The sequence below is a fragment of the Bactrocera tryoni genome, chromosome 2, assembly GCF_016617805.1.
Source record: "Bactrocera tryoni isolate S06 chromosome 2, CSIRO_BtryS06_freeze2, whole genome shotgun sequence".
Lineage (NCBI taxonomy): Eukaryota > Metazoa > Arthropoda > Insecta > Diptera > Tephritidae > Bactrocera > Bactrocera tryoni.
Window position 1 is genome coordinate 63,976,257 of NC_052500.1, and position 18,562 is coordinate 63,994,818.

The following is an 18,562-nucleotide window of genomic DNA, read 5'->3' on the forward strand; positions in this document are numbered from 1 at the left end:
CAATGTACATACATCGATTACTTAGAGAAAGGCAAAATGTTTATTGGGTTTTACTAAAGTTTAGTAACCATCAATGATGCTTGTATTTACTGGTATGCACTAACGACCAAGGAACAGTCATAACAGTAGACTTGACTCGGCGAACATTCTGGGGAAAATTTTAAGTTGAAATAGTGAATTTCACTCGGTGAACTTGCTTGCATTCAGTGATACGCGCCAAAGACCATGGAACAGATGTAACAGCAGACTTCACATGGGGTCCTGCTTCGGAAAATGTTAGGTCAAAATAGTGGACTTTACCCGGCGAATCTGTTTGTATTCAGCGGTACGCAGCAAAGACGGCGGACCTGCTCGAGCCTGTTAAGTCGAAATAGTGAACTTTAACCTGCTCCGAAAAATGTTAAGACTATCCTATTGCCCGGAAACGTGAAGGCCACAGTTTTAAGGGACTCAGATATACCATCAGATCAAATTTGACTTGGTCTTGTCCATTTAAACTTCGCGCGCAAACTGAAGTGATAAAAATATTCTTCCAAGTTTGAACTCCATATGACAATTAGAGTGTGCTTCGCAGGTGTCTATTTGCGACGCGAACCGTTTGTCGGCATCTTTGAAAATGTTGCGAAAGTTTTTTGAGTATAATACTCTATAACGAGAAAAAGTAGTGAAGTGAAATAAAGCATTCAGTGAAGCTCGATACTTGATGCCGTTCGCACGACAGTCGGGTCTACGTAATCGGAATGGCACCGAATTTTCATTCGTCCATCTGTCAACTCGGCAGCATTCCTTCAAACTTATTCAGGTATTTTTTCTGCTGATACAAGAACAAAAACATTCAGTAAAGTTCGTGATGTCAACTAAAACTTGACACGGGCAAGTCGTCCATCTTTCTACCTCTTTCAATGAGGATAGCATTGGAAAGTTAAAGAAACAGTGCTCGAAAATCGTTGTGTTGGTACCTGAGAGTTAGTAGAAGATCGGAACACCTCTGGTGGTCTCCATCATTTTGTTTGGTGTTTTAGGTATGTACCTTTCAATGATACACTCGTACCAAAAAGTCTGTCTTTTGGGAAAAACGCCGTCGAATAGAGGTCGCAAAAGATATGCTTGGCAAAACAGCTGAGTACCCAAAATTTATGAAACACATTATTAAAAGTGGGGAAATGTGAGTTTTTGAATATGACGTCGAAACTGTCCAACAATCTAACCAATGGCACCCCAAAAATGAGCCGGAACTGACAGAAAAACCAAAATTTTGTTGAAGATGCTGTACATCATCACAGCCGAGGCTTATAGTAAGTGTATGAAAAATTTATTTAAAAGTACGAATGCTTGTATTGGCCAAAAGAGGTCTATTTTGAAGACGTTAATAAATATTTGTGTCAAAATACGTGATATTGTTGTTTCTTTTTTGTTAGTCCAGGACAAATTGGACTAGATTGGAGTAGATGATACATAAATAAAACCATAGAAGGACTAAGCGTTCACAGGGCTCTGTTAGGTCAAATTTCGATTGGATCGATTGTGTATAGAAAATGCGCTCCGACTCACAACTACACCGTAGCTGAGAGTTAAGCTACGAACTGTTGTCCATTCTCCGTTGCCAGTAGATGGTACATCGACTATCTGGAAAAAGACTAAGCGATCACAGGGCTCTATTATGACGAATTCATATTGGATCGATTTGGTGAAGAAAATGTGTTCCGGCTCACAACTTAAGCTACGAACTGTTGCTTATTCGCCATATTCGTCAGATTTGGCCGCTGGCGACGACTGTAAGTTAGTGCTAGTTAGAGTATATTTATGGTTTTGGTTGGGTATGGTGAATTTTATATCGCTGAGTGTAGGCAAGATTTCTTCATCTATATGTACATATGTAGCTGTTGCTATCCACAAATTAAAAGCAGAAATTCGTCAAAAAACACACAAAACTAACGGGAACAAAATAAGCAATCCCACATATGTATGTATTCATAGTTAGTGTGAAATTTTTATCTAAAAATATAAACTCATACACACATGTACTCACTGTGTATTTAAATTCTTCTTAAATGTCCAACGCAGCGCGCGATAATTTAGAGAGCTCCTTATTTTATCACTATCGCGCTGAACATGAGTGTGTATGTACTTAACTCAACTTCCGATTACCGAGCTGATTGTATATTAATGACCATAGAACGCTGCTGTGCTGATCCTCTGCCTACAGTATGAGCGCGGAAGTTGCCGTGAACTGTTCGCACGCTTAACGGTAGACCGGGAAATTTCACTAATAAAAATACTAATATCGTGTTAAAATTATAATTATATACTTATGTATGTAATATATCGTTACCTAAAATGCAAAACAACGTATCAACAAAAAAAATTGAGAATCGTTTTCAGATATAATAACCAATATATAACCATTTTATAACGAACATTTTAATTTTGTTTCAATATGAGTGTACGATAACCAATATATAACCATTTTATAACCAAAACTCAAATTTTGTTTCAATATTGGTGGTTTCTACTATATTTTTTTTCCTTCGCCTGTAAACTTATGAAACGTGATGTTACGTTATTTTGCATTTTAGGTGACGATACATACATAAGTACTATATACATATGTTACATATATATTTATATGATTTTATCGAATGTGTTCAAGTTGTGTCCAGATACCAGAAACCCACAAGTAAAATATTTAATGCCAGTGAAAATATTACAAGTGTAAATATCAAAATTTTATAACTGTGAAAAATAAATATCGGCGAAATTTGAAATTTGAAACTTTCAACTTGTATATTTTTGAGAGCATAATGAAGAGATCGCGCCACAAACTAGAGAGCCTTGTCTAATTCGTAGTTTCTTGATATTTCATGCGATGGTTTTCAAGTCATCGTCTCAAATTTCTATGATATATGTTTTTTGAATGAAGTGAAAGTGAAAATCGTCTAATGGTAAAGTATTATTTCCTGTTTTCGAAAATTTCGTCATAACTTAACAACACATATGATAAGGGCCACTCGAGCCAGTCACGTCATAAAATAAAGCGATAATTGTGAATTGGTGTTGAGTGACGGTAAATAATTTTCATAAATAACCGCCAGTTTTGCCTTCGAACTTTCTGCAAGTATTTTTCAAATCAAACCATATAAAGAAGTCCGATTGTATAACACACAAATTTATGCTCATTGACTTCTAAGAAAGAACATCGTATAAAGATACAGGGTGGCAAATAAAGAAGAAGTCAGACTTCATCACAATTGTATTCGTGGAGAGACATATAGAGCAAGTATCTGAAAATATCACACTTTTCGAAGAAGCATTACACAAAAAAAGGGTTTAGTAAAGTTTTCGGTCATGCAACGATGCTTCGAGGGTCTACTGTGAAGCCATTGTTTCACTGGTGCGGCAAATTTGTTTACTGACGTAGTTAAAGATAACGCAGTGGCCACGATTATGGTGTTGTTAAAGAGCTAATGTGATACAGTTCTGGAGAACTCAAAGAAACACCTACCTTATCTACTCAACAAATTCAATAGAAGTCAAATTGTGCACTTTTATAAAATCTTTTTAGCAGAGTCACTATACGTAAGGAGTTTCGGTTATAAGCCAAAATAGGTTTTTCAATAAAAGGCGGTTGGTTTTGGACTACGTGAATGGTGATATGATGCATTTTTGTGTGCGACCGTTTTATACTATCTAGTCAAATTTGACTCGGACTCCCTAACTCGAATTACCGTAATCCACAAAATCCTTTGAGTTATTGAAGTTTTCATCAAAACAAAATTTTACAAAAAGCTGTAAAATATAGAAATAAACACAGTTTTATTATTTAATTCGCATAAAGTGTTTTGTTTTGCTTCCCAATACACTTGTGTTCACGTTTTTTCCAATGCTCGAAACAGTTGTAAAGTCTATATCCGGAAAAGCCATCAATGCGCGTAGCTATTTACATTTCCCCGGAGCGTTCGTTTGAGTTTGCTAAGTAGCCAGAAATCACATGGACCTAAGTTATACAAAAAAGATGGTAGCGGCACAATATTGGTTGAAATTTGGCGAAAACTCACGAAGAATCAATGCAGTATGCGATAGTGCATTATCGAGGTGAAAAAACCTAAAGTTGTCGGCCCTAAAATCCGGCCTCTTTTCACGAATAGCTCAGCCGTGCTAGCAAATGACGCATTACACTCAAATAGTATTCCTTGTTGACAGTTTGGCCGATCGGAACGAATACCTTGTCAGTATAACCTTGAGTTTTGACTTACTTTGACGTGGTTTTTTCGGGTACGGCTCACCATATATCCAAGACTCTTCGCCAGTAAAAATATGTTTCATGGCATTCTAGTAGTAAAGCATTTTTTCACAGACGTTATCTCGACGCTGTTTTTCGAGAAAATTTAATTTTTTGCTACCAATCGTAATTTCATCCTTTTTAGCCCCTAATGATCTGTCAAAGTGGTTTTCACTGATCCTTCCGATATTCCAACGATGCCAGTACGTTCTCTGACTGTTAATCGTCGATTCTTAAGCACCAATTCAGTTATTTTATTGACGTGTTGATCATCAGTTGATGTTGTTAGCCGTCTTGGACGTTGTTTGTCGTGAACGAGTTCTACTTGTAGACCCTCTTTGAATAATTTGTACCAATCAAAAACACTGGCTCGCGACAAACAATTATCATCGAAGACCATGTTGGAAAGGTCTGCACTTTTCGACACCAGAAACTTGATTCCACACACAAAATTTAATGGAACTTCTTTATTGAATAATCTCACTCATCGTAAAAATCGCCGAATGTACTTTATGTACATACTTCAGAAGGACAATCGTACTATACTAAACACTAATGATTATTTTGATGTGACATTTGTCACTGACAGTCATACTAACCTAGAAAAAACATTTTGACGAATGAGTTTTCATGGGAAATGTAAATTTAAACGTCTTACTACTTTTTGCCCACAGTAGTGTTTTGAAATTTTTGGCTCAACATATATTTTTTGCTTGTTGGTTTCGGTGAAAAGACATTCAATCTGTTTAGTGTTTTGTAGTGTTCACCGGTTGTATTAATATTCGTAATTATAAAGGAATTTAAAATTGCAAAGAATTGCTTTACATCATTTTTGGATGATAGTTGAAAAATTTCTTCTTCGAGCATTTCGTTTTCCATGGCGCTAGAAGTCATATTAGTTAGGCCTGAAATATTCGGTTCTACAATATCATGTCTCATAAGTCCGACTGAGCAAATCTCAGCTTCTACTTCAATATAATCTGTAATAACTATTAACGTTTGAAGAGATAAATAGATTCGAGTTAAGAAAGTTTATCTTGTGGAAGAAAATGTGTACGAAATTTGAAATTTTGCTCCCAATTTAATAGTTGGAGTTAAGAGAACTTCGAGTTATTGAAGTTCGAATTATGGAAGTCATTTTGGTATTATTATTTCAATTCAAATCTATATTATAGCCTTCAAAATAGGGTGCTGAGCCAATAAAAGCTTGCCAAGGATTAATCCAATTTTCTATATACTTGTTAAAAGCCGCGGCACATTTTTCCTTCAGCACATTTTTTATTTAGATTAGATTAGACTAGATTAGTTAGATTTTTGGACAGTTTCCACATCATATTCATAAACCTAGGTCTCGTCAGCAGTAATGATGCCTTTGATGAGTGTAAGGTCCTCAGCTGCGAAGTCGTTTCTGACACGCCTCACACCCGACACATTAACCTATTAACCAAAATGGTAAGGATTCGTTCCGTACTGTGGTGAGAACATCATAAATTTCCGACCTTCACAGGGTGCTTTGTGCCCCTCCATGATAGTTGTCTGATTTCACCTTATTGTCAACCTCAAACCTGTCAAACCTTCGAGACGAGTAAGGTTACGGCCTACCTTCTGACTATTCCGTAATAAAATCAACTGAAATGATGAGAATTTTCAAGTCTTCGACGCTCTGTTCCATTACTAAGCGATTTATTCTATTTTATTTTCTAAAAAGTCAAAATGTTAAGAATAAAATGTGAAAACTTGTACATGAACTCGTATTTAGTCTTCATACCAAAAAAGTTATAAATATCTAATTCAGTTATCGTCATTTGTATTGCAGAGAGAGCTATTCTTGTATATGTATGTAGATATGTACACTTATGGTACTTGTGATAGCTAGAGAGCAACATTGTTAATCACGCTTTAAAAGATTAACTGTTATTGTAGCTTATAATATGTATGGTTAGCAGCATTCTCTTTTAAATGATTAGTAAACGAACATTCAACGCGGTTAATAATTTTTTCTGCGAATTCAGTGGTATATTAAATTATTATCACTTTATTTAAGTACCAGAACTGTACACTCTTATCCAACATAACTAAGATTTGGTAAGCCTATTTTACGAGCTATCGCCGACATTGGGATTATACGTTAAGCTTTAAGAAATTAAAAAAAAATTAAGTGATACTTACTATTTGTTCTTCTGACAGTGCGCAAAAGACGTTGTCTATCTTAAATAGACATTTCATATTCTTTTCCCTGCATTATTATATTAGTATGACGCAAACGAATATGTCGGAGTCTCTATAAAGTATACATAATGGTTGTCAAAAAAGTCTTGCGGTATTTTTATTGAAATATAAATGAATTTTTGATGACTCATGCCCAGCTTTTGACCGATGCTACGGCTGCTACTATGCCGGTCTCTTTGGACCAATTCAGCGATTTTGTCGCAATTTTCGATGACAGGCCTTCGTTGAAACCATCGTTGTGCGGTGGAAATGGAAACTATATCGGGTCCATAAACTGCACAAATTTTATTGGCGGCTTGAGATGCATTTTTGCCTTTATCAAAATATGCCGTATTTTCTCTCAAACACGTGTTAGCGCGTGAAATGAGCTTTGCAAAAAAGTATAGTATGACCCGATGCGACGAATAAAACTAGAACTACACGCTTTCAGCGCCAACTAGCGAAAATACCGCAAGACTTTTTTGAGAAACTATTATAAATGCTGAGGGAGTCAAGTTAAGTCGATTTAGCCGATTCCGTCTCAAACAGAACGAGACCATCTGAGACATAGCCACGGCCAACATTTGAAAGAGATAATCTTAAAAAAGTAAATGCCAAAGAAAGATTTTTCGTGTTATTTCTTAAAAAAAGTGAAGAACCTCGAAATGGGTCACCCTTTATTAAGCAAAAATATTAAGCATTTTCAAACATTTCTATATCATTAAACTTCGTCTGCAGATCTTATCTTATGTTTGACATTTTGGCACCAACATCATATATTAATATAATTAACCCATATCTTCCTTGCGTGTTTTCGCTAACTTTTCTACTTTCAAGTTAAGAAAATCTGTCACAACAGGGTATAAAAATGTGTGCATGGAAAAAAATTATTCAAAGTAATTTTCAATATTTATCAGCGGCAATGACCGCCACCTAATGTTGCATTACATTGTACCGTTATAGGAAATAACACATATTTTTGTGACAGCGCCCATGCTCACTCGTTGATAAACTGCACACGAGCGAATGTTACTTATCTTTCGTTTAATTGCCAACAGTAGCTCGAAGCAGTAAATAAAAACTTATATTAATTTCATTGCTCAATACCATGCAAGCAAGAGTTGAGTTTTATTATGAATCCACGACTTACGATACACTGCGAAACAGCATGGTATGAGCGACGAACTAATTGCAAACTAGTTACATGTGAGGAAAAGAAAATCAGTTAAATTTGTTAATTTTTTAAAGAAAATTTTTATTTTATTTTATTAAATATAGTTAAGTTTTTAATTGCTAAATTTCTTTTACAGGGTCTTTAATGTTTGCTTTTGGTTGTTATAAACGAACTTATTATACCCTGTTCAGGGTATACAATTTTGTTTGCATTGCTTTAGACCATTTTGAAACGAATATTCGTAAATATTCACCTTAAAGTTGCTGTCTTTAAGGTTGTTTTATTATCAGAATCAATTTCAGATGTATGGCAACACTATAATATTTTTTATAAAAACTGTTTCCATATTGTAACTAAATTTTTTCCCCAAAAATAAAAATTCTTTATATAGTATCATACTTCCCGCTATTTAATAAGTTTGTAAGCTCGCAACGCTCTTCAATTATATTTGAAAACTTAGATTTTATTACAGGGTCCGGCACTCAAAGTGTGATCAACTTCAGGCCGTTCGCGCAGCTGACGCACTGGAATCAGCTGTTTATAAATTTGCTGAATGACACTTCGGAGTATTGTTTACAAGTGTACAAAAGCGTTTTGCCAAAAGAGAACGCAAAAAAAGTGATCAGCGATGGAATTCAAACGTATTAGTGTGATTGCTTTATATTTAAGTGGAAAATCACAGCCAGCAATTGTTCGTGAGCTCAAACACCTTAATGTAAATAAAGTTTTTGTTTATCGGACCATCACTCGTTACAATGATACTGGTTGCATCGCAAAACGCCATGGAGGTGGGAATCAAAAGACTGCAACGTCACGTGAGATGGTTCGGACAGTGAAGAAGCGACTTGAGCGAAATCCACGACGAAATGCCAATCAAATGGTTAAAGAACTGAAAATATCAGCCCGCAGAATCCGACGCATATTGAAAATGAGCTCAAGGTCAAGCCTTACAAGTCCCAAAAGGCCCATGATCTCACACCAAAGCTGGAACAAGTAAGACAGTTGCTTCGCTTGGCCGAAAGCGGTCAAATTCCGAACATTGTGTTTTCTGACGAAAAAATTTTTCCAATTGAGCAATTCGTAAGCTCTCAAAACGATAGGGTTTACTTGACCGACCATTCATACGAGAATCTAAGTCATCGTTTGGCCACCAGGAGGCAGCACCCGCCACAAATAACGGTTTCGGCTGCTGTCACCGCAGATGGGCGCTCTCCAACTGTTTTCATTGAGCCTGGCGTCAAAGCAAATGCGACATATTATCGGGAAAGTGTTCTGGAGGCTGCTTTGAAGCCGTGGGCAAACAAACATTTCGGTCGCAAGCCATGGACGTTTCAACAAGACTCAGCACCGTCACATAAAGCGCGAGTGAACCAAGAATGGCTGAAAAACAACGTTCCGAACTTCATTACGACCACCTAATGGCCCTCGAATTCACCAGATGTGAATCTAATGGATTATTCTCTCTGAGCCATTTTGGAGAGCAAGGTCCGAAGTAAAAGATGCACCAGTCTCGAGATGCTGAAGAAAGCCATTGTCCGTGAGTGTGCCAAAATATTAGCAAGTCATATTCAGGCAGCTTGCGATTCGTTTTATGAGCGTCTCAAGGCCATAGTTAAGGCAAAAGGTGGTCCTGAATTTATGATTATTTTCACATATTTTGTACTTTAAGATAATAAAAAATAATTTTCCAATCCGAATTTATGGCTTTTTTAATTGATTACACTTCGAGTGCCGGATCCTGTAGTTCTGCTTTCTTTAGAATGGATAAGGCAGCGCAGCAATTGTGTCTGGTGGTAAACGAGGTCAAGACGAAATATCTCCTGTTATCAAACAAACAGTCGTCGGACTGGCGACTAGGCTCTGACGTAACTGTTGACATTCATAACTTCGAAGTTGTAGATAATTTCGTCTATCTTGGAATCAACGCCAACAACAACGTCAGTCTCGAAATCCAACGCAGAATATCTCTTGCCACTTTGCGAAAAGAAGAAATAACTGACGCGTTGTTGTTAAACTCGGCTATAAGCGGTTTCTCTGCCAGTAAAGAAGAAGAAGAAGAGACTGTGTTGCAAATAGTAACTAGTCACAAATTTAATAAATTATTTCCTTGTTATTTGACAATACATAGTTCATTTTTATACTCTTGCAATATGTTGCAACAGAGTATAATAGTTTTTCTCACCTACGATTGTATGTATCACCTAAAACGAAGCGAGATACAAGTAAATATAGGGTTATATATATATATATAAATGATCAAGTTAATAAGAAGTTTTATCTATCCATTCGTTAGTGCGAACTGTAACTTGAGTAAAAATGAAAATATCCTGATGAACAATTTCATTCAAAAAAGTAAGGCAGAGTTCGTAGATGGGTAATCAGACCACTGCCAAGCCCACAAAACGTCATTCACCGCAAACAAATAAAGAGCCGTAACTAAGCACTAAAATAAGTTATAGAACTCGAATTTGGTACAGAGGATCGCAGTGGGTAGAAGCACCTGTAGGCTAAAGCTAAACTAAAGCTACAATAGCAAAATTCACTCAGGATAAATCCCTTAAGCACCCTAACCGACACGGTGAAAATTGTTGAAATTGGAAAATAACCACGTCCACTCCCCATATAACGGTACTGTTGAAAACTACTAAAAGCGCGATAAAACAATAACTAAACACGACAGAGGTATACCATTTTACACCCGAGAAAAAAAAAAAAAAAGGTTTTATTAGAGCTGGGGTAAAACTTGGACGATGGGTGCTGCATCACCCAATTTTAGGTGAAATCACATATCTCAAAAACCGACCGACCGATTTCGACTACATTTGGTACGAAAATGGACGAAATCGGATAATAATTCGCATATAATACAATTTTAAATTCTAACTAACAAATGGCAACTCTATGTATGCATATATAGAAAATTAATTTTTAGTATTCATTTTCTATTAGATAAATATTATATCCAAAATTGAACACTTTACTCTTTGAAAAAAAAAAATTTTTCATAAATTTCTATATTAATTATAGGTGTAATGCTCAAAAAACTAGAATAGCGGTTAAAAATTGTATAACGCTGCAAAACCACCTTCAATGCTATACATCAGCACCTATGCCAAAATGCTAAAACGTGACTTTCCCGTGCTGATACTATCCCTGTTCATCCTTTGTGGGTTCTTCGTATTTATGCAACATGCTTTTCGTGCCAGCGTTGCCATACAAGAGGGCGTCATATCAAAAGATATGAGAAACATTAATGTCGAAGAAGCCGTACCTGCTCCTGTTGAAGTTTTTTTCGGCGATGAACTTTTCGAGAAAGAATTGCAACGGCGTAAATTAATTGAACCGAAGGACAGTCGCGAAGTGAAAATATTAACCGAAGCACCACCGACATTGGGACAACGTTTGAAGAAATTACTAAAATGCAACGATCGGCAGTTGAGGTTGGAGAAGATACAATATGGAAATTATTGGCTGTTGCGCAATTATATACGTGGCACGATTAGCACATCGGTTGGTTGTGCCGACACAATTACATTGACTACGAATGGTGATTACACGTTCTTCGATAGTTTGCCATTCTTAACGGAACGGTAAGTGTAGTGGCTTGGTTATGAAGCTGGGTATACCTACCGATATGTACTCGTATACTTAAAAGGTTAAAAATTTGAAATCAATTACCTTTTCCTCTGTTTGGTCGATAATTTTTCTAATATATGACTCAAACATATATTTCTTTTAGGCTAAAGTCAAGTTTTCATTCTTGCTTATATTATATACTTTTCATGTTTTTAGTCGGACTTCTACCACATGTAAATACCAAACATTCTTTTCTCTTGGATTTAAATCAAGTTTCCATGCATATTTATGATCTATACTTTCCTCTTATGAAATGAGTTTAAGGCTAAAATATTCAGCCTTAAAGTAATACGTACTAATTTTAATCCACACCAAAGTTTCAATTTTATAGATTCACATTTTCTGAACTCTCTTATGTCCCATTCACATTCATTTGTATCCAATCCGCTCATTGGACATTGGACAGATCAGTAAAAACTGCAATCCATGGCTCTTGAATATAAGAATACGCTCTTGGAGCAATCCTGGGCATTCATGGAGCATTCAACATCGTCTTTACAGAATCTATTTTGAATAGTTCCAGTCAATAGGTGTTTATCCTGCTATACAACGTTGGATCAGAAGTCTTTTGACCTCTAGACGAATAAGAGCAGAATGGAATGACGCTAAAATGTCGTTATGAGCATTAGTGCTGAATAAACTGTTAAAAACCTTGAAAGCCAAAGCCTCTAATATAGTTTCATATGCGTACCACATTGCCATCTTAATAACGGGTAGGTTTCAACAGAATATTAGCAGTATTATGACCACTACTCTAAATGCCTTCGAGAATTGGGCAGCACAAGGTGGTCTGGGGTGAACCCGGAGAAAACGGATCTATTTGTGTTCACAAGAAACCACAAAATTACTCTATGGATGTTTCTTTCGATAATTGGGACACAATTCTCTCTCAATGGCCACATCAAGTACCTGGGTAGCCTTGGACAGTAAGCTGCTGTGGAAGCACAACAGTGAGAAAAGCTAGCAATACTTTATATGCGTGTAGGAAGATGCTCGGTACAACGTGGGGGCACTCTTCCTTTGTCACGCACTGGTGCTACACAGCTATTGTAAGATCGATTCGGCTCTACGGTGCAGTAGTATGGCAGACAGGCGTACGGAAATCCATCTACCGAAAGTTAATGGAAAGTGTTCAGAGGTTCCAGGAGTCTCTTAAAATTCGCGTCAAGCAGATATTCTAAATGTGACTACTCCTCTTGGACTTAGCAACTGAACTCCATCTGGACCAAACTGGCCTATGCGTGGCTTATTGCCCCACCAGATTAACCTAACCTAACTTAACCAAAAGAACTTCCTACCACTGAGTTGGTTCTGAAGATCATCCACAAACTTGAATCCATATCTAAGCGATTTCCAAGATCTTGATATTAAGTGTAAGTTTTAAAAAGAACTAAATGCGAAAGGAGATAGTTTTTGTGCATCTCAAAATACTTAGCGCTCAGCTACGAAAAAGTTAGATAATGTCCAAAAACAAACCTCTCGACCATCAACGACTTATTCTCCATGGCTGTGCGAATAAGTGAAATATTTCTTTAATTGTATTCCAAAGTAGATACACAATATTATTCAAATCTGATGCCGTAAGATCTGCCCATATTTATTTTATCAAATTTTCATTTCTTTCCACAGTTGGCAAGCGCCAATCAGCTTCGCCATATTCTCGCCGGGTTATGATTTCAATGCCACACTAAGTTCCATACAATTTGTGCGTAATTGTCTGCGTGAGAGTCAATATATACGTGATTATGTCACCTTCCATATATATTTCCCACCAACGGATATGCCCGAATATGCACCATTGACCGAAAAAGAGGCGCTCTTATGGCCATATGACTGTGAGGCAGTGCCGCCTTATATGGATGTCGATCGCAATACAATGTATAAAACGGAGCACAATATGACTTATCCAATAAATGTTGGACGCAATATTGCACGTAAATCGGTCAATACATATTTTATATTTGCATCAGATATTGAATTGTATCCAATGCCGGATTTGCCGCGATTATTTCTCGAGATGGTGGAGCGGAATCGTAGTGTGTATTTGGATAATAAAGAACTGCGGTAAGCTTGTTGCTAATGAATGGTACTTATTCAAAAGAAGTGCTATAAAAATACTTACTTTTTATCTCAATTTCACAGTGTCTTCACCATACCTGTTTTCGAAGTAACTAAGGATAGTCAAGTACCTGAAACCAAAACACAATTAGTTGAAATGTTACGAACACATAAAGCGATACCATTTCATTCGAAAATCTGTAAGAATTGCCATTTAGTGCCGAAACATAATGAATGGGTTAATGCCTCGGATACCAATGAGTTGTCGCTCTTTTCGGTAACAAAACGTGAAGGTAAATTCCATTATTGGGAGCCATTCTACATTAGTGATAATCAGGAACCAATATTCGATGAGCGTGTCACGTGGGAGGGACAGTCGAATAAGCGGATACAGGTGAGTTCTTCAAATATCTTTCATTGAAATTTTGTAGACAAGTTCATGTTATGAGCTTACAAATTTTCAGAGCTATAGAGTGGTAATCACGAATCATATGACTAGGAATCTAACTGTGACAAACAGCAAAACTCAGATCTACTATGTGATATGAAATTATTTAGAAGATGAGTTAGGTTTATTGAAATTGTTTTGAAAAATTAGTGTAATATTTTTTTTTATGGCAAGCTTCTTATTGTAAGACGTTTCTGGTAAAACCTATTCGAAACGTCGCGTTGAATATCCAAAGATTTGTTTTTTATCTGTTTCGTGAAGACCAGACAATTTTTAACGGGGTTTGAAAGCAAAGATAAGGATACGATTTGAAAACCGTTCTCCCGACAGTCGGGTCTACGAAACTGCAATGGACCCGCAGGACTGTCATCTTCTGCCGCTAGAACAAGAACAACAACATACGATTTTAAAACTAGAAATCTTCACACCATGTAATTTAAGAGTTCTTATGTTGTTATTTAGAGGACTAGAACGCAACATAATGTTTTGGATTTCAGTAAGAATAAAAAGTATTTCTGTGAAAAAGGACATTTTTTACCGTTTTAGTTGTTGGTTTCGTCTGTGTGGGATTTAATAGCTCTGGACCAACTCTATGCTTTCTTTAAAAAACCAAACGCTACACCATAGCTTAGCTTCATCTTTGCGGGCTTTGATAGTTTTAGGTTTTAAAAACAAAAATGGGACACTATAACAAAAACTTGAGTCGTGCGGTTTTCAATTGTTCTGCACTGGGCTGCCTTTGATAATTTGAAAGATCTGAATGATGCACTCTTACTGCTCTCCGACTGTTATATATAAAGCAGGGAATTGGCATCGAAAAATTTTGGTATTAATACTATCGAAACTGTAAAGACTTATCCGAGACTGGGCAGCACTTCGAGTCATGCTGGGACTCACACCACTGTACTTGATAATCAAGCAAAAAGCTAAAACTTCAATGCTTCAAATGACAGCAGAAGGGTATGGAAGAGACACCATTGGTTATTCTCCCGAGGCACAGCATTATCGAAAAGGTAAACTTGACAAAGAAGTTTAAAGCTACCCAGTAAGTAATAACGGAGTCCACGTCTGACCTACCAAGTGCATATCATCTGAAACTCAGGTCACAAAAAAGTAGCTGGGATTGAACTGACTCATGAGCTTTCCTGCTCTGCAGTCGCTACTAGAACATTAGAACCCGAAACTTGCATTGCGATTGGTTCCCATACCATAAAAGAGGATGTGTGTGTGTAAGGAAAAGTATTGTCAACAACACTCAGGAATGCACCAAATAAAATTGCTAATAATTGGTCACAAACATACTAGGTTTAAAACATAAAGAGGTGGCTAGAGTCATGTGGGGTTTCAATGAACGCTGGACAAATGTTTGATATGCCAAGGTCTATTCTGTTTAAGTAGAAGTTTAACCTGCGTCAGTATCCAGAACGAAGTTGCGCAAGGGTCACTCTCGATTCTCGCAGCAACTCGAGCCCTTCGTCTGCAATGGGTGGTGGTTTGACGCCAAGTACACCATTTACTGAAAGAAAGTCGGTGAAGGTGTTAATGCCTGCCCGATGAATGGCAGTCAGTGCATGTCTGAAGTTTGTTGCGAGCCATGTCTGCTCGGCGCATTGTTTTATGGCGTGAACTTAGTTAAGGAAGAACCTCTTGACGCTCCTAGGAGGCGGTTCTGCTTCAAGTAGTTGACTGCAGGGATGATTTTTGTGAAAGCACCCCAGCAGAAACTGTTTGGAGAGGAGTTCATTATACTCCTTAACTGGGAACATATAGGCTCACTGTATAGGTGTTGGATGGGAGACAACAAGAGATATCCTGTCGTCGTCCGAAGTGCAGTGTTATGATATATTTGTAGCTTCCTCGTCTGTGTTTCACTGCATCCAGGCGACCATATTGGTGCGGCATAGTTAAGAAATAGCGATCACATCACCTCTATAGTACCCAGTAGGATACAGGCATTTATCGGAGTGCTGGGTCTATGTGAGTCGTATACCAACGGTCGTGGTTCTCTGAAATTGTGGGCATTATTCTGTAAATTTTTTGGATCTCTCTTAAATAAGGGACCAAGAAGACTAATATGTTTCTATTAAAAGGATCATAATAACTATGGTTTTTTCACGTTATTTAATCTTGACTTCATATTTATAAACTTCGTCCAATAAACCATTTGCTATACTCAGAAATGTTTCGTAAATTTACTAAAAAGTATATTTACATATTTTAAATCATTTTTTACAGGGCTACGCTATGTGCTTGCTGAAATATGACTACTTTGTGTTACATCCGGCTTTTTTGGTGCATTCACCAGGCATTAAATATTTTGACAAAAATTCGCCACGTCTCAGCTTTGTGCCAGCCACGAATAAGCTTATCAAACAAGTTATTCAGCCAGAGTATCGAATTTTATTTGGAACCAATAAGAAATGTTTCACGTGATATTAGCGGATATATGAATATATAGTTAAGTTTAACCGTTTATAATTAATAATTTAAGTTAATTTATTTAGTATTCGTTTTTGTAGTAAATCATTCTAATCTAGAAATAAGTATTTCGAAATAAAACTTTCCTAAAATATTGGACTTCCCATCTTCCATTGAAGATCATAAGAAAAATATATTTTCATAGAAATAAGTAAAATCAAACAGTTTTGTAATATAAAATATATTGGATATCGTCTATCAATGCTTGAATTGGTAATTAGTTCTCCCGAACATAGTAAGTATGTAGACTGAGAATTTTGAAAAAAACGACAAGTGTGTTTTTAAACATCTTGTTTTCAATCAGGCAATACTCTTTTCGAAGTTGGTATTTTTGACAGATATTACTAGAGTATAAAACCAACTTTGATTCTTCTTCTTCTTCTTAATTGGCGTAGACACCGCTTACGCGATTATAGCCCAGTTAACAACAGCGCGCCAATCGTTTCTTCTTTTCGCTATGTGGCGCCAATTGGATATTCCAAGCGTAGCCAAGTCCTTCTCCAGCTGGTCCTTCCAACAGAGTGGAGGTCATCCTCATCCTCTGCTTCCCTCGGCGGGTACTGCGTCGAATACTTTCAGAACTGGATTGTTTTCGTCCATTCGGACAACATGACCTAGCCAGTGTAGCCGTTGTCTTTCAATTCGCTGAACTATGTTAATGTCGTCATATATCTCATACAGCTCATCGTTCCATCGAATGCGATATTCGCCGTGGCCAACTCATCAGTTGTTGTCCAAGCCTCTGCACCATATAGCAGGACGGGAGTTATGAGTGACTTATAGAGTTTGGTTTTTGTTCGTCGAGAGAGGACTTTGATTGCCATTTCATAATACTTACTTCGGCAAAAAGTTTGCAAGTCGTGCAAATTTATTACACAAAAAAAGATATAATGATTCGGTTTCATCGTATCAAAAATGTAGCCGACCATAATGTTACAGTCAATGGGGAATGCTAATGAGTATTGCGTATCCGAATTTGGACAATGTTAAAGTGTATTAATTCTGGGGCTATTTGGAGTCGTTGTCTAAGCAGATAAGACAGATATGATTGAAGCCTTGGAAGAGAATATGGTATAGATAGAAAGATAGATATTAATTGAAATTTTTCACTGCGACCTATGGTCTATTAGTACCCTCTCCTATATCACTTATGGTCACAAAGGTGCAGAGCTCTGAACAATTGCAGGAGTTTGCTGTGCGCGATGGAGGCGATATGATTCCTGTCCACGTAGGTGGGTCAAGGGCATTAAGTCTGCTTCTACAAATTGCTGGGCAATCTAGAATCATGTGTTCTGGGGTTTCCGGTTCCATGTCGCAAAACCCGCAATTTGCACAACAGGCTATTCCCATGTTGGGCAAGAGTTTCTTGGCCCTGCAGAGAGCGACAAAGAAACGGAATTTATCTCGGGGGATGTTAATTATTTCTCTTATCCTTGTGAGGTTGTAATCTCCCACTAACTACTTGTTGGGCGCGCTCCTGCTGCCTGCTGCCAGTGCCGTTCTCTCCCAACTCTCTCTCCGTTCGGAGTAGCCCCTTTATGATGTAAGACCCCACCGCAATGCATGGTTTTGGTTCCATCAGCCTTAAAGCCGCCGCAAAGCGGTCTAGTTCGTCGATCAGCTCATTTCCGGCTACCCCTTTATGCCCCGGTACCCAGATCAGGTGTATACGTTTACAAACTAATAGGCGGTTCAGCCTTCCTTTACACTTCTCCACTAATAGCGATTTGACTTCATAAGCCGAGATCACTTTTAATACCACACACCGACTTGGAGAAAAGACTTCTGCTTGACAGATGCTCGGAAAACATCCAATTGGCATGGATAGTTTGGTGTCCGGTTCCGCAATGCCTGCTCCAATGCCTTCTGGTGTTTTCGAGCCGTTTGTATACTGTTGCCCCTCAGTTGTAGGTCGAGTGTAGAAGTGTAGAGTGTAGTCTCCTTTACCGGCGAGAGTAACTTTAAACTTTTTTGTGAAGTTTAGCCTCTTCGTAGCTCCGCCACTTGGAAGAAGGGCCAGTGATGTATCTTCTCTCAAGACCATCATTTGTTGAGACGTAATTATTATATTACAATAGGCCTTACGATCATGGTATACAGTCACCTGATGGAATATTCGTCGCATAATTGCTGACACATACTAGCCCCAAATGCTGCAGAAAGTGGTGGAAATTTGGGTCTGGAACTATTTAGAGTCAGCCGCGACGGTCCTGAAATTATCAGTAAAACATAAAAGCAACTCTTATTTTTATAATAAAGCTGAATTCTTGGTCATAACATT

At 37.4% G+C, this 18,562-nt stretch overlaps 1 protein-coding gene across 5 annotated transcripts; it reads left to right on the top strand.

The window, feature by feature from the left end:
* Window positions 1-2,219: 2,219 nt before the first annotated feature.
* LOC120769317 (beta-1,4-glucuronyltransferase 1) lies at window positions 2,220-16,375 on the top strand. Of its 5 annotated transcripts, none has more exons than XM_040096265.1 (5): window positions 2,220-2,313; window positions 10,689-11,251; window positions 12,927-13,361; window positions 13,440-13,749; window positions 16,039-16,236. In XM_040096265.1, exons 2-5 carry the CDS (start codon window positions 10,752-10,754, stop codon window positions 16,234-16,236), a joined length of 1,443 nt encoding a protein of 480 aa, XP_039952199.1. In that variant the 5' UTR covers window positions 2,220-2,313; window positions 10,689-10,751. The 5 variants fall into 5 exon arrangements, with proteins under 5 accessions (XP_039952199.1, XP_039952201.1, XP_039952202.1 ...); XM_040096267.1 differs by having other exon boundaries at window positions 2,227-2,248; XM_040096268.1 differs by lacking the exon at window positions 2,220-2,313 and adding an exon at window positions 2,593-2,677 and having other exon boundaries at window positions 16,039-16,375.
* The last annotated feature ends 2,187 nt before the right edge of the window (window positions 16,376-18,562 follow it).

What these genes read in the sequence shown, in the direction of transcription:
- LOC120769317 (XM_040096265.1), top strand. Translation starts at nt 10,752, where the DNA reads ATGCTATACATCAGCACCTATGCCAAAATGCTAAAACGTGACTTTCCC. An exon ending in TTGGATAATAAAGAACTGCG is followed by an intron (nt 13,362 to 13,439) that starts GTAAGCTTGTTG and finishes TCAATTTCACAG; the next exon opens with TGTCTTCACCATACCTGTTT. An exon ending in AGTCGAATAAGCGGATACAG is followed by an intron (nt 13,750 to 16,038) that starts GTGAGTTCTTCA and finishes CATTTTTTACAG; the next exon opens with GGCTACGCTATGTGCTTGCT.